Source organism: Chaetura pelagica, unplaced genomic scaffold (genome assembly GCF_000747805.2).
Source record: "Chaetura pelagica isolate M959 unplaced genomic scaffold, ChaPel_1.0 scaffold430, whole genome shotgun sequence".
In the NCBI taxonomy this organism is placed as follows: domain Eukaryota; kingdom Metazoa; phylum Chordata; class Aves; order Apodiformes; family Apodidae; genus Chaetura; species Chaetura pelagica.
Window position 1 is genome coordinate 565,773 of NW_009952159.1, and position 13,407 is coordinate 579,179.

Sequence of the window (13,407 nt, forward strand, 5' to 3'; positions counted from 1 at the left end):
AAAACATTCCACTGTCTTACCAGCCTAGCAGAACACACTGTTGCTAGTTACAAGAGAGCTTACTGAAGGAAAAAAAAAAAATCAGTAAAAAGAAAAATTGGCTTCATCCTGGCTCAAACCAGGACACTCATGAATTATAGGTGAAAAAGTAATTTATTTTGATGTATGAAGTAGCACCAGTGCACCTGATCAGCTAACTTTCCAGCAGTGACACAAATGTACAAGGGGGTACCACAGTCCCTGCCTACTAATTGTTTCCTGCCTCAACAGGCTGTTTCCATAGAGAAGATGTTGAAATGCAAAATTATATGTCAACAGCTACTGACACAACTGTGTTAGCCACAGGCCATGCAGCAGACATCCCTTTCCACCAAAATAAGGTTCCACCTAAATAATGGAGAGCTCTGTACACCACATTATGCATCATCTTGCAATAGAAGCACCATATTAGCAGCTCTTTAAGCTCCTCATTTCAACTCCCAAGATGTTGAATCCTAGATGCTGAAAATCCACACACTGAAAATATACCAAAATAAAGACATTTTAATGCCCAGAGAAGCTGTGGCTGCCCCATCCCTGGCAGTGTTGAAGGGCAGGTTGGATGGGGCTTGGAGCAGCCTGGGCTGCTGGGAGGTGTCCCTGCCCATGCAGGGGGTTGGAACTAGATGATCTTTAAGGTCTCTTCCACCCCAAACCATTCCTTGAGTCTATGACAATTCTAAATGAACTAGGGTGGTGGAAAACTGCAAATGCACAGCTACCAGCAGCACCATTTTAGACCATGAAGTTGATCTTGTTGCAAGTGAAACACAACTGAAGGCTTTGCTTGTTCAAAGTGGCCAGGATATGACTTCTAAATATTTATACAAAAATAAATGCATATGTGGGCAAAGACTCTACCTGCAGTGATAGAGACCACATCCTGGAGAGAGGGAAATGCAGCTTTCCAAACATAAGGGTCTTTCCTGCTGGATGTTTGAAAAAGTAGCTACAATTCACTACCCCTGAAGAACACCACTGCTTCTTCTGTTCCTCCATACACCTGACAACAGCCAGATGTTTTGAGCTATGGAGAGCTGTATAGCCCAGTTCTGGTTTCATTTCTTGAAGGAGACAACAGAAAGCTAGTCATTAACTAAAAGCTATACTTGATTCCCTAAAGACACTTTCTGAAAAGTCATCCCTGCAAGAGCAAGGACAGTCTTATTGGTCAGTAGCAGCAAGCACAAAATGGTTGAAAGAAAATATGAAAGCCAGGAAAGCATTGAGGAAAACAGAGAATCCTGCTTTTAAGAAAGTATATCATCCAAACCTGATTTTTCTGGACCTGGGTAAAAGGTGTTTTTACACACAAGTATGGAGTCTCAGACAAAACCAGACTCAGAAAACTGCTGAAGGATTGAGAATACCTTAAGTCCAGGTTGACAGCTTCAAAAAAACCCTGTAAAGTTGAAATCTCTCTCATCCAAACATTGGTCCAAGCAAACACAAATAGACTTTCACCGTATGACTAACTAGATAGGATGAACCTAAGGGAGGAACAAGTGGTCCCATGTCAGGAAGGAAACAGGAAAATAAACTGGAGATTGATGTGAAGAAAGAAGCAAAATCCTGCTGATCTTCTAGTAAAATTACTACAAAATAATAATTAAAAACACTTGAACCAAAGCAGAAGCTGTAGGTACAATGATGTGAAAGTCAAATGGAGTTCTGAACAAGGCAGCTACATTGGCAGCACACATTTTTGTTCTCACTGAGAAGAAAAGCTGGAAACACCAGAAGAGGAGTTACAGAAGCACTGTCAGACACCCACAGCAAAGCAGCAACACCCTTCAGGGCTCAGAGGGCACACATAAAAGCTTTTGAGATCTTATTTCCCAACTTTTGGGGGTTTTTTTGGCCATGAGCTAAGTATCCATTGCAGCAAGAAAACTGCAACGGCTGAACATGAGCCAGCAGTGTGCCCAGGTACTCAGCTCTGGAGAGGCCAGACCTTGAGCATGTGTCCAGAGAAGGGCAATGGAGCTGGGGAAGGGTCTTGAGGGCAAGTCTGGTGAGGAGAGCCTGAGAGAGCTGGGGGCTATTTAGTCTGGAGAGAGAGAGGCTGAGGGGAGACCTTTTTGCTCTCTACAACTGCTTGAAAGGAGGCTGTAGAGAGGCAGGTGCTGGTCTCTTCTCCCAAGCGACAAGTGATGAGAGGAAACAGCCTCAAGTTGCACCAGGGGAGGCTTAGGTTGGATTTTAGGAAAAAATTCTTCCCAAAAAAGGGTTGTCAAGCCCTGCAACAGGCTGCCCAGAGAAGTGGTGGGCTCACCACTGCTGTTTGTTTTTAAAAGTCATGTAGATGTGGTACTTAGTCACATGGTCTTGCAGTTGACTTGGTAGGCTTAGGTTTATGGTTGGACTGGATGAACTTAAAGGTCTTTTCCAACCTAAACAATTCTATGATTCTATGAACTTGGCTAAGAACATTACCCAAAGAAAACGTTCATTTTTTCGTTGCCTGTCAGCAACAGGCAAGTTAGTTGTTGCTGGACAGAGGAGATGGAAGAAAGGTAAAATTCCTAATACCTCTTGACTATCCAAGATACAGTATTTAAAGCCTTTCTGACATCAGTAGTAAAAAGGGAAGAGTCAACGATGATATTACAACAATAAAGAGACCAAGAATATGGTTCTTTTCTTCTGTTAAGACAATAATTGCTGATCCAGTTTTCTGCTTTGCTCATTTCTATGACAGGAGCTTCCTACAAAGCAAGTATTTCTGGGCACAAACCTGCACTTCAAAGGTTACCTCGCATGAAAGTGAGCTTGAAGTTTCTAAAACAGCAGCTAAAGTGTATTACCTAGCAAAGCTGTTAGCTTCCAGTATTTTGATTTTAGAGTAAACCACTTATTATAATATCCCTATATGGGGATGCAGCTTTTGCTTTTTTGATTACCAGAGAGATATCAATTTGATCAATAAACCTACACTTTTCGTAAATAAAAAGAAGTGGTGACAGTGCCCTATATTCCTGCCCTACTTCACTTGTGTTCAGGCTCCCACTTCTCTTACTACAAGTACATTCAAAGGATAGAAAATGGGAATTTGCATTTAGTTCCAGATGGATCAAGGAATGCTCAGAAGTACAACTACAGGGAGTTTTGAAACTCTGAGTTCATGAAGCATCACCAGAATGTTTTAGTCAGCTTCTAGCAGTTTTATTTTGGCTCATAAGTGGTCTTAGTGACAAAGCCATTTAATACATTAATATATTGTAAGAATGCAAAAATTTACTTTGGCAATTCAGTCAAAAGGATTATTAAAGGAACAATGAGAATTTTTTTAGACTTCCCATTGCTCAGAAAAGTCCCATGCCTTAATTTTGTCCATACTGAGATGTACAAAAACAGAGGACACTTCCAATGACTGTCATTGTGCACAAGCTTTTCATTAGAACTTGCAAAATGGTATTTGTACACATTGATTTTCATAACAAGGTTTCATATGTGCCATGGCAAAGAAACTAAAGCTGTTATTCTATCCATGTATTACCTCAAAAATGGAGGCTTATGACTAAACTGTCTTCAAGTACTGTCAAGACACACAGCCACAAAGGAAGAAGCACCTCAGAGCCACACACCTGACACCAAAAATCCCTTCTTACAGAAGATTTCAGGTGGCACTTCATAAAAATATTTAAAGATCAAAGTGGGGCTGTATAATAATTAGAATATCCAGCACAGAGGAAAATTATAAAGCATGACCAACTAAGAGCAGAAATACCCCTTAGGTGCACACAGCTTCTGAAGTCTGAAGGAAACGTTTGCTTGTGCCAACTAGTTTGGCTTGAACAGCAGACAAGACACCTAAATACAGGAGGTAGGTCCTACAGAAGAAGAGATTCAGGTCAAGGAACTGAAAAAGAAAGCAATCAGAAGCTACAGAGCAAGGTGAAAAAAATTCTAGCACTGGCAGCAAGAAAGAACCCAATAAATTACAGAAATAAAGAAGCAGATTATCTTTGCTGTCCAGAGATTGTATTTGCAATTTAGCTACAGGGCATGAACAAGAACCAAGCCAGAGTGTAGCAGGACACTCCATCTCAATATGCCTCACTCATCTGTCCACTGTGATTCAACTGCTTTTGCCTCTCAATTCTGCAGGCCCAGACCTGGAGTGAAAGGATTCTCATGAGAAAGGAAAGGGCTTAACAAGCTCTGAGCTGGTAACAACATGGAAAGGTACAAACAGAGGCCAAACTGATGCTCATAACACCAGCTGCTCTCCAGTGTTGAAGAACATAGAGCCCACCAAGACAACTCCAAAATGGAGATAAAATTAAGAAGAGATAAGCAAGAGTTTGCTTGGTGGGAATGAGACCTTTGGGGGTTGTTAGTTTTTTTTCTACTGTTTTCTTTTTATTCTCCAATGAGAGATTTAGGAGGTACAGCTAAATAGTTAAGTGACAGTAGTCACTCTACTTTCTTCCATAAAAGCCTGCTCCCACCTTTGATTGGGAGAATCCCATTCACTTTCCCAGGAGGTTGCTGGACCTTCTCCTCTCCAGCAGGGACACCTGCCAGAGAGACTGATTCTTGATAATTAAGGCCCACCCAAGGACACCCAACTGTGGCCAGGCAAGCGTGGGAGATACTAACTCCTTTATTGTCTTTTAGTGCACTTAATATTAAGCAATTGCTCATCATTAAGTTTTAAGATTCTAGAATCCTTTTCAAGTCGATAATTAATATTCCAGGCCTTGTATAAAACTTACTAATAAGTTGATAACATTTTAATGGTTAACCTTTACTGTTTGATCTAACTACTAGTAGTACATTTTACTGAGAGGACCCTTCTGCATTCTAACCGCAGCTTCTGTTCCAGTCTCCCAATTTCCCAACCATTTGGCTGTGCTTGTGCCTGCTAAGGGGGTAAGACCCTGGTGTCATATGTAACAGCTCTCAAGCAGTGCAGAGACATCTCATCTGCCATCTGATCAGGACACAGAGATGTACTTTTAAATCCTACAAGCTAAGAAGCAAGTCCTGACAACAACAAACCAGGAAAGAGGACATCATTCAGTTCAGGCCCAGATAGTTATTACTGAAACCATGAAAAACCAGCATAGCATCCTGATGCAGGAAAACAGAGTTGGCAGCACCAGGAAGCAGAGTTTGAGCTCTGTACCAAACAATTTACAATTTGCAGGGTATCCCCCAAATCACCCAACACTGTTTGGAGCCTTACACACAGCCAGGGAGTTTTGCACACACGGCCACCCCACCTCTTGCTCTGCTCTCCCCACACAAGAGCTGTGTTGTTGACTATAAAGCCATTGCCTCTGTCCAAACTCACACATGACTGGACTTGCTGGTTGTGGATTAATGCAGAAACTGCAGCTGTTTGTCAAGAAGTGATTTTCTCTGCAGTCAGGGACTCTTTATCCAACCTATCTGTATGACAGTACTGCCACCAGCTATTTGGGATTAAAAAAAACCTGTCAGCTTGTGCTATTTACAATAGGTAAGTTTATTACACTAATGATGAAAGACTTTAATCAGTCTTGCCATATAATTAATTTGGCTGCAGTCACAGTATTGGCTGGACAAGCACAAATCACTCAGAATCTTAGGGGTTGTAAGGGGACCTCAAAAGATCATCCTGCCCACCCCCCCTGCCAGAGCAGGGGCACCCAGAGCACATCACACAGGAACGTGGCCAGGGGGGTTGGAATGTCTCCAGAGAAGGAGACTCCACAGCCTCTCTGGGCAGCCTGGCCCAGGGCTCTGTCACCCTCACAGCAAAGAAGTTCTCCCTGAGATTCACATGGAACCTTCTGTGCTCCAGTTTGCACTCACTGACCCTCGTCCTGTCACTGGACATCACTGCACAAAGCCTGGCTCCCTCCTCCTGACACTGCCCTTAATGTATTTGTAAATATTGATGAAGTCAAATACTATGGTGGAGCCTCTGGGGGAAAAAAGCACAGGGTGAACCAGCTGCAACAGAGGAAATAAGTAGCTTTTCATTTTAAGAGCTACAAAAGTCAGGTTTTCAGAGGGAGAACCAAAACTTCATGTTCTTCTGTATCCGCCATGAAAAGGAGTCTTAACAGCCATACCTTTTTCAAAAAGTTCTAGATGTGAATTAAGCTTCTTCCTCAAAGAATAAAGTCAAGGCTTATTTTCCATAACCAGGCTTTTTTTTGGACTTTAAATGTTATGCTTTAAGCTTTCCCAGAACAGCTCAGATGTCCACGCAACAGAGGTGAGATGAACAGTTCTTATCTGTCATGTCAAAGAAGTATTTCTTCTGAACACTAAGCATTTTCATGTCTTGAGCTCCCCAGTGTCAAAATTGAAGTTTAGAAGTTTAATTTCAGCTCGTCACCAGTACTAACAACATACCCTTACCTTCTGTTCAAATGAAGCTCCGTAGTAACCATCATTGAGACCAAAAATAATCTCATTTGGGTTTCTGGCATGTATCTGTAAAAGCACAAATCATTTTACAGTCAGCTTACTATGACACTGACAACCACCACAAGTTGCTGGTTGATACTCAAATGCAGTTTTGCAATCCCTGTAATTCTAGATGCTCATGAAACCTAAGAGAAAACTGCATTTAACCAGAGAAAATGCATTTGCTTCACAGCTTTAATAACAATCACTGAGTATGTTCTTCCATTCTACCTTGAAATGAGAAGCACTGGCCAAAGCACCTTTCCTGTTACTGCATTTCCAGCTGACAAAAATAACCAAGAGGCCAGGAAACTAAACAAAGAGGTTAAGTGTAAAGAGTAGTTAGCTTTGACATATTACCTGAAGTGATATTCCAAATTAGGCTTTTGTAGTCATAGCAGACACAAAATCAGTGGTCAGTACTTTACTAATAACCTGCTACTGATGTAAAGAACATAATTTCAAATAAAACCAGGCACTAGAGCATATTATTTAGGGATCCATTTCTTCTGGTGAGGAAAAAACAAGTGGAAAGAAAGCTACAACACAAAGGGCATTTGGTTTAGCTGAGATGCTGTCTCTGTGCTGCTGTGTTTCAGATGTGCAACAAAACCAGTGTCAGTAACACATTATTCATCAAAACAGATCTTACAGAGTAACCACCCTGGACTGAAGGTCTTTGATGGGATGTCATTCCCACGAGAATAACATGGCTGAAAAGTCCTGGCACAGCACCAAGGAGCCCTCTGGTTCTCACTGTGCCCCCCCAGCAAGTATGTGCAAAGGCTTGGGAGAGGGCAGAGCTGAGCTGAACTGACCCAAGGGATGTTCCACACCATGGAACATCCTGCTTAGCACTGAAAACCAGGGATGAGTCTTTGCAAGGTAGTTCTTGCTTGGGGTATAGCAGGGCATCAGCCTGCTGGTGGTAAGGGACTTTCATTTTGTTCTCCTCCCCTCAGTTCTTTTTCTTTCCTTTCTGTTCTTAAACTGTCTTTACCTCAACCTACTAATTCTTCCTCATTCTTGCTCCTCTGACTGTCTCCCAGCCCCACCACTGGTGGGATGTGACTGAGTCAGCCAGGATCAAAACACCACGTGGAGCTAGAGCAGTCACTCCCAGTAAAGCTTTCTTCCCAGGTTTTAAAACATGCCAATTAAAAAAAATAATAATAATAAAATAATTTAGTTTTAAAGTGGGAAATAAAGTATGGTATACTCAATTTAGAATAGATCAATGATTCAATCAAGAAGTGCCCACTGGAATCAGGACAGTCTATTTGATTTAAAAGGCACAGTACTTTTTGGCTAGTTTAATATTTACGTAGCATGGATTTCTTTTTAAGACACTTAACTCTGACCTCCATAACACAGAAAACATCTCACTTTTCACCTCTTTCAGAAGGCTACTAGTAAGAGAAAAATCCCAGAATCAAAACAGATCTTATACAGTAACTGCCTCGGACTGAAGGTCTTTGATGGGATGAAATTCCCATAAGAATGGATTCCACCTGTAAAATACAAACATGATGATCCATGTTCATTTAACTACATGTACAATCATGCTGCTATTTCTTTGAATCCAGGCTTTGCAATTTAAAGCACCAAGTGCTAACAGTGTCATTTAAGAGACTCAGCCAAGTCCAGATTTAAAGCTCTGCACCAAGCTACCTGAACCTCTGCAATCCAACTTTAAAATAAGCCCTACAAATGCATTCAGTTCCTTTCTCATTTCATTTCTTGTTCCATATATTTGTTCATCCAGATGCCCTGTTACTTTGGGAAAAAGCTGAGAGAAAACATGTTTACATTACCTGCTGGCCCAAGTATTTTAAGCCATCTAGATTGACCTTCCATTCAATCAAAAGCTGGAAATGCTCCTTCTTGCCACCCCAGATCCTCACAACAAAACAAGAGACAGAGGTATCAAGACGATCAGGCATTATTCCAAAGTCCAGACTCCTCCACGTTGGATTCTGTAGGTATTCAAAGAGGGATAAAAACAAGCTGAAAGTAGTTCTAAAATTGACCATTCAGAAAGTCCATGTCAAAGATTTAAAAACCTTAATAACGAATAATGAATAATGAATGAATTTCAAGGTTTGCACAGAGCTGAAGCCAACAAGCTCTGCTCCTTCCTTATTGTGTTTTCTAGAGAGAATTCCTGGGTTAAAAGCTACAAGTATTTCAGAAGCTTAGAGTGGGCTCTGCTTCCTTCACAAGATGTTGAAGAATTTACTTCAGAATTTACTAATTCAGCTGAATCAAATCTGGAACTTTAAAAGTGAAAGTAACATTCCTTTCAAAGTTATGATTCAGCTTCTGAAAACTAGGGTATAGCTTACATTGCAAAAGTGTTAATGTAAACACTGATCTTTTGCTCAATCATTACATTTGCATAATTTATTGGCAGGTTTGTTCACATTCTTCTTCTTGACTGATGCTGACAGCAGTCCTCAGATGTTGTCCCTAAGAGCTCCTTGAGCATCTCGAGCTCTACAGAAGCATCACACATTAAGCTAAACTGCAAATATCTGCTCCACTGGAACTCACATTTGCAAACACAAGGCATTCAAAGAACTTGCATTCACCTATGCTAACAGTTACATTGAAGATTTATGGAAACCATTGGAATTGGCCCCAGCTGCAACCAAACCAAGTCAATCCAACACTACTAGTGCCAAGAGCCGGATACCAACTTTTGGACTTCCACAGCCCTTAAACCACAACGTGTCCAAATGCAGACATGGGAAAGTGTGATATATATATATATAGGTGTCCAAATGCAGACATGGGAAAGTGTTAACTATATATGATCTCCCTCTCTCTTGCACACAGCAATGGAAACACCTCCAAAAGAAAAGCCGAAGGTAGGAACCCCCCCTCCCCTCATGAAAGAACAAGTCTTGCCTCCAAGTGTTTAACTGCTTGGAACAGGCCAAGCATCTCTCAGCTGGTATTGTGCAATTTAGAGTAAGATGCCTCTGAAAAGAAGGGAGAGACAAAGTTGCCCAATAAGTATTACAGAAGGAATGTGTTAATAAGTTTTCCTAAGGAAAAGGGATATTTGGTAGCTATTAAGGCAGTAGAGTAGCAGGCTCTTAAAATACCCATAGATGACATTTGTTATTTGCTCAAGACACCTTATTTTTAGATTTTTATGTCATTCATCTGTTATTTCCTTCAGTTAGATTCCCTTTTTTTATTCCTTTTTCTTATTTAGAATAGCCAGAACTCAACATCCTAAAGCCTCAAGGAAATTGTTTCTTAGACAAGTTAACAGCCCAGAGGATGCAGAGAACTTTCTTTCCAATTCAGGTTTTCAAACCATTATAGAACATCAGCCCAATGTGCTATAAATGCTGCAGTTCCACCTTGTTAATGCAAACATGAAAAAGCCTCCTCAGCAGGTTTTCAAACTTCCTTGCACAAGACTTGCAACATCCTTCTCCCACAAAGACACCTAACTCTTCTCAGCTGTCACAAACTGTCCAGTTCTGATCCTTTCACTAATCTGAACTGGAACATTTAAACACTAAGATGTTTTCAAACTTCAGCTTCTCAGTGTTCAGCTCTTCAAAACCCACGTTTCTACATGCAGGTACATGCTCCTTACCATCCACCTGTACAACAAAAAGATGTTCAAAGAAGTCAGTGATATATATTCTACAACACTGTTTGACTCTCCCTTTTTTGGGGGATGTTGCAACCAGGGCCTCTGCCTCTACACCAGGGCTGCTAAACTGCACAGCATGAGCTTCTAATGAATCTACTCACAGCAAAGTCAATATTCAAGTGCTCTTTGAACAAGCAATTCATAAGACACTTAAATAAAAGCAGCTATTTCTGTTGCTAACACCGGCAGGAACAAAAAAAGAAAACAAACTATGAACTCTAAACAAACCTGAGTTATGATGAATATGATTCTCAGATGCAGAAGGAAGTTAAACCAGTAAAAAAAAATCCAGCTAACATTACTTGGCTTATGTGCAATTTTTAACATTTAAAGTTTACATGCATTGTAAAGTTTAACTTCAGCATGGAAGAGTTTTCACTTGCAAATGCCCTCCCCTTGGAGTGTTTAATCCCATATGCAGAAGCACCAAAAGACCATTACTCCAAAGCTGTTAAAATCACAGAATCATCATAGAATTATTTTGGTTGGAAGGGACCTTCAAGATCATCTAGTTCCAACCTCCCTGCATGGGCAGGGACAACTCCCACTAGACCAGGTTGCTCCAAGTCCCATCCAACCCGGGCTTGAACACTTCCAGGGATGGGGCAGCCACAGCTTCTCTGGGCAACCTGGGCCAGGGTCTCACCACCCTCACAGGAAAGAATTTCTTCCTGATGTTCAACCTAAATCTCCCCTCTCCCAGTTTAAAACCATCACCCCTTGTCCTTTCACTACAAGCCCTTTTCCAAAGCCCCTCCCCAGCTTTCCTGTAGGCTCCCTTCAGATAGTGGAAAATGAACTTGCATTTCTACTATTCAGTAACTTGCTACTCCAACCCTTGTGAAAAGAACCTGAAAAGGAGAACATGATGCTCCAAACAGAGCTGAAGAGTAGAAATAACACTTTCAACAGGTCTGGTGTATTCAGCAGGGAAATCAGTGTATTGCAGCAATAATACAATTTTCAATAGGCATTTTTTCCATATTAAAATAACTTACCAGAGAATTCTTGATCACCTCACTCTTATAGAATTCTAAAGAAAAATGAAGAAAAAGAACACCTTTAGATTACTTAAACACCGATACAAATATTAGCATTTGAAATAGAAATAGCTAAAATAAGTAACACTCATGGAAGACAAATCCTGGTGAGTCTAGTTTATCAGTAACAGATTCATGAGAAAGACTTTTAAAACGTCGTCATGCTTTTGATTAAAAAGCACTCATCCACACTTAATTATTAGAAGCCATGTTTTCAATTTAGCATTTCATCTTTATACCCAAGATAATCCTCAAGATTTACTGAGGCTTTGTTTCTTGGGGAAAGGACGTGCCCCAGTACTTCAGAGTATTTGGATGACATTTGCAAAGTGCCTAGTTTGTCATACAACATCTTTCCTGGAGGAGTGCAGCATGGGTAAACTAATTGCACTGCTTTCCTGAAGAGCAAGGGTGACCTGTTCCAGATGCTTAGAAAGTGAACAGCTAAATTACCTCACCAAGGTGCCAAGAACCCTGTATTTAAATGGAAATAAGCAACTGCTGACATATGGACCTCAGCTATCCCAGCCAAAATAAGAGCTTAAAGTCTTTAGGTAGACAGAATCACAAAATGTTAGGGGCTGGAAGCAACCTTTGAAGATTGAGTCCAACCCCCCTGCCAGAGCAGGACCAAAACTGGGGCAGGTTACTCAAAAACACATCCAGACAGGTCTTGAAAGTCTCCGGAGAAGGAGACTCCACAGCCTCTCTGGGCAGCCTGTCCTAGAGCTCTGTCACCCTCACAGGAAAGAAGTTCTTCCTCATGTTGAGGTGGAACTTCTTGTGCTCAAGTTTGAATTAAGCCCCTCATCCTATCACAGAGCCCAAGTGAAAAGAGCTTGTCCCTGCCTTATTGATGCCCAACCCTCATATATTTATACACATTAGATCCTCTCTCAGTCTTCTTCTCTCTAGACTGAAAAGCCCCATGTCTCTTAGCCTTTCCTCCTAAGCCAGGTGTTGCAGTCCCTTAATGATCCTTGTAGCCTCTGCTGGACTCTCTCAAGTAGACACACAGCTCTGGAGGCTGGAATCTAGATTTTGTACAGGAAACCTCTGTCCATTGGAGTCCAAGGATAAAGCTTTGATAGAGTGCAGAGTAGTTTTGTGTAATAAACACTGAAGCAACAATGGTTACAGGTTCAACCAACCACCACAAGAGTTCAGGCAGCCTGCTAAAGTTACGTGTTCTCATCCTACAATAACAAGCCTTGAAAGAAAAGGAAGGATCAGCTACAGTAGCTGGAAATAAAAATTAGGAAGAAAAAACAGCAAAATTGGTTTGGAAAGGTCCAATTGTTGCTTATATCAAAAGAAGTACAAAAATATGTATTTTAGTAACAACTCTACCCAATGAAGAACTGTAGTGGAGAGCAAAGCCTTAAAGATAAATGAGATCTAACACTCAAACAGTTCTCAAAAGCAGAACAGATGCCTGGATACCTCGTGTCAGTGGCTGACAACCCTATTTTTGGAAAACTTGGATGACAGGAAGCACTGGTTAATGCTCTGTAAAATAACTGGTACACACTCTTCCCCACACAACACAATTAAGGCTCCAAAACCTTTAACTTGTCTGTGCTCTCGGAAGTTCCCAGAATTCTTAAATTATCAGTAGGGGGGAGAGGAGAGCAACAACAAAAATAGGTTGATTTAAGAGGCTCTACCAAATCTGTCATCTGTTTTGCTTCCTTGCCTGCTAAGACTTAAAGCTTTTATGAAGTTCAAGAAATTAAAGAGCTCTTTTCCACTGTTATTACATGACGCAAACAATGGCAACAGGTTGTCAAGGCAAAGGAAGGACAGAAAATTTATAAAATAAGAATTTGAAGGCTAAAATTGAAAAACCTGGTTTTACCTTTGTATATCTTGGTGTTATCACACAAATGAAGAGTAAAGTACGTGTCCAAGAGACGATAACCATTCTTATTGATGATGTTCCTTGCAGCAATGTTCCGAAGATGACGAAGCCGACGCTAAAAATGAGACAACAAAAGCAAAACTAAATAGTTAAAAACTTTCTCAGACTGAAATAGAACATTTCTTTTTTTGTTTTAAAGCATTTCAGTGTCTTCCAAAGCCCCGCTGTCAAAAACACCCCACCAAACACTCAGTTTTCTTTGGCAGAAAGCTGGTGTGAACAATAAGCATTCAGCAAGAACAGAAGGAACTGGCTGGACAAGCAACAACCAGCACCTACAAGTTCAGATCAAGCCAACTATACAAAATGAGCCATTCTTATTG

General features: G+C 40.9%; 1 protein-coding gene across 1 annotated transcript in view; it reads right to left on the minus strand.

Annotated features, from left to right (window-relative positions):
• UVRAG (UV radiation resistance associated) overlaps nt 1-13,133 on the minus strand; it is a 99,973-nt gene extending 86,840 nt beyond the window's left edge. The window contains exons 1-4 of the mRNA XM_010007185.1: nt 13,022-13,133; nt 11,122-11,156; nt 8,262-8,423; nt 6,400-6,474 (exon numbers count right to left, since the gene is read on the minus strand). Of these exons, the coding sequence (XP_010005487.1) occupies nt 6,400-6,474; nt 8,262-8,390 (204 nt within the window). The 5' untranslated portion in view covers nt 8,391-8,423; nt 11,122-11,156; nt 13,022-13,133. The remainder of the gene's footprint in view (nt 1-6,399; nt 6,475-8,261; nt 8,424-11,121; nt 11,157-13,021) is intronic.
• Nucleotides 13,134-13,407: the final 274 nt, after the last annotated feature.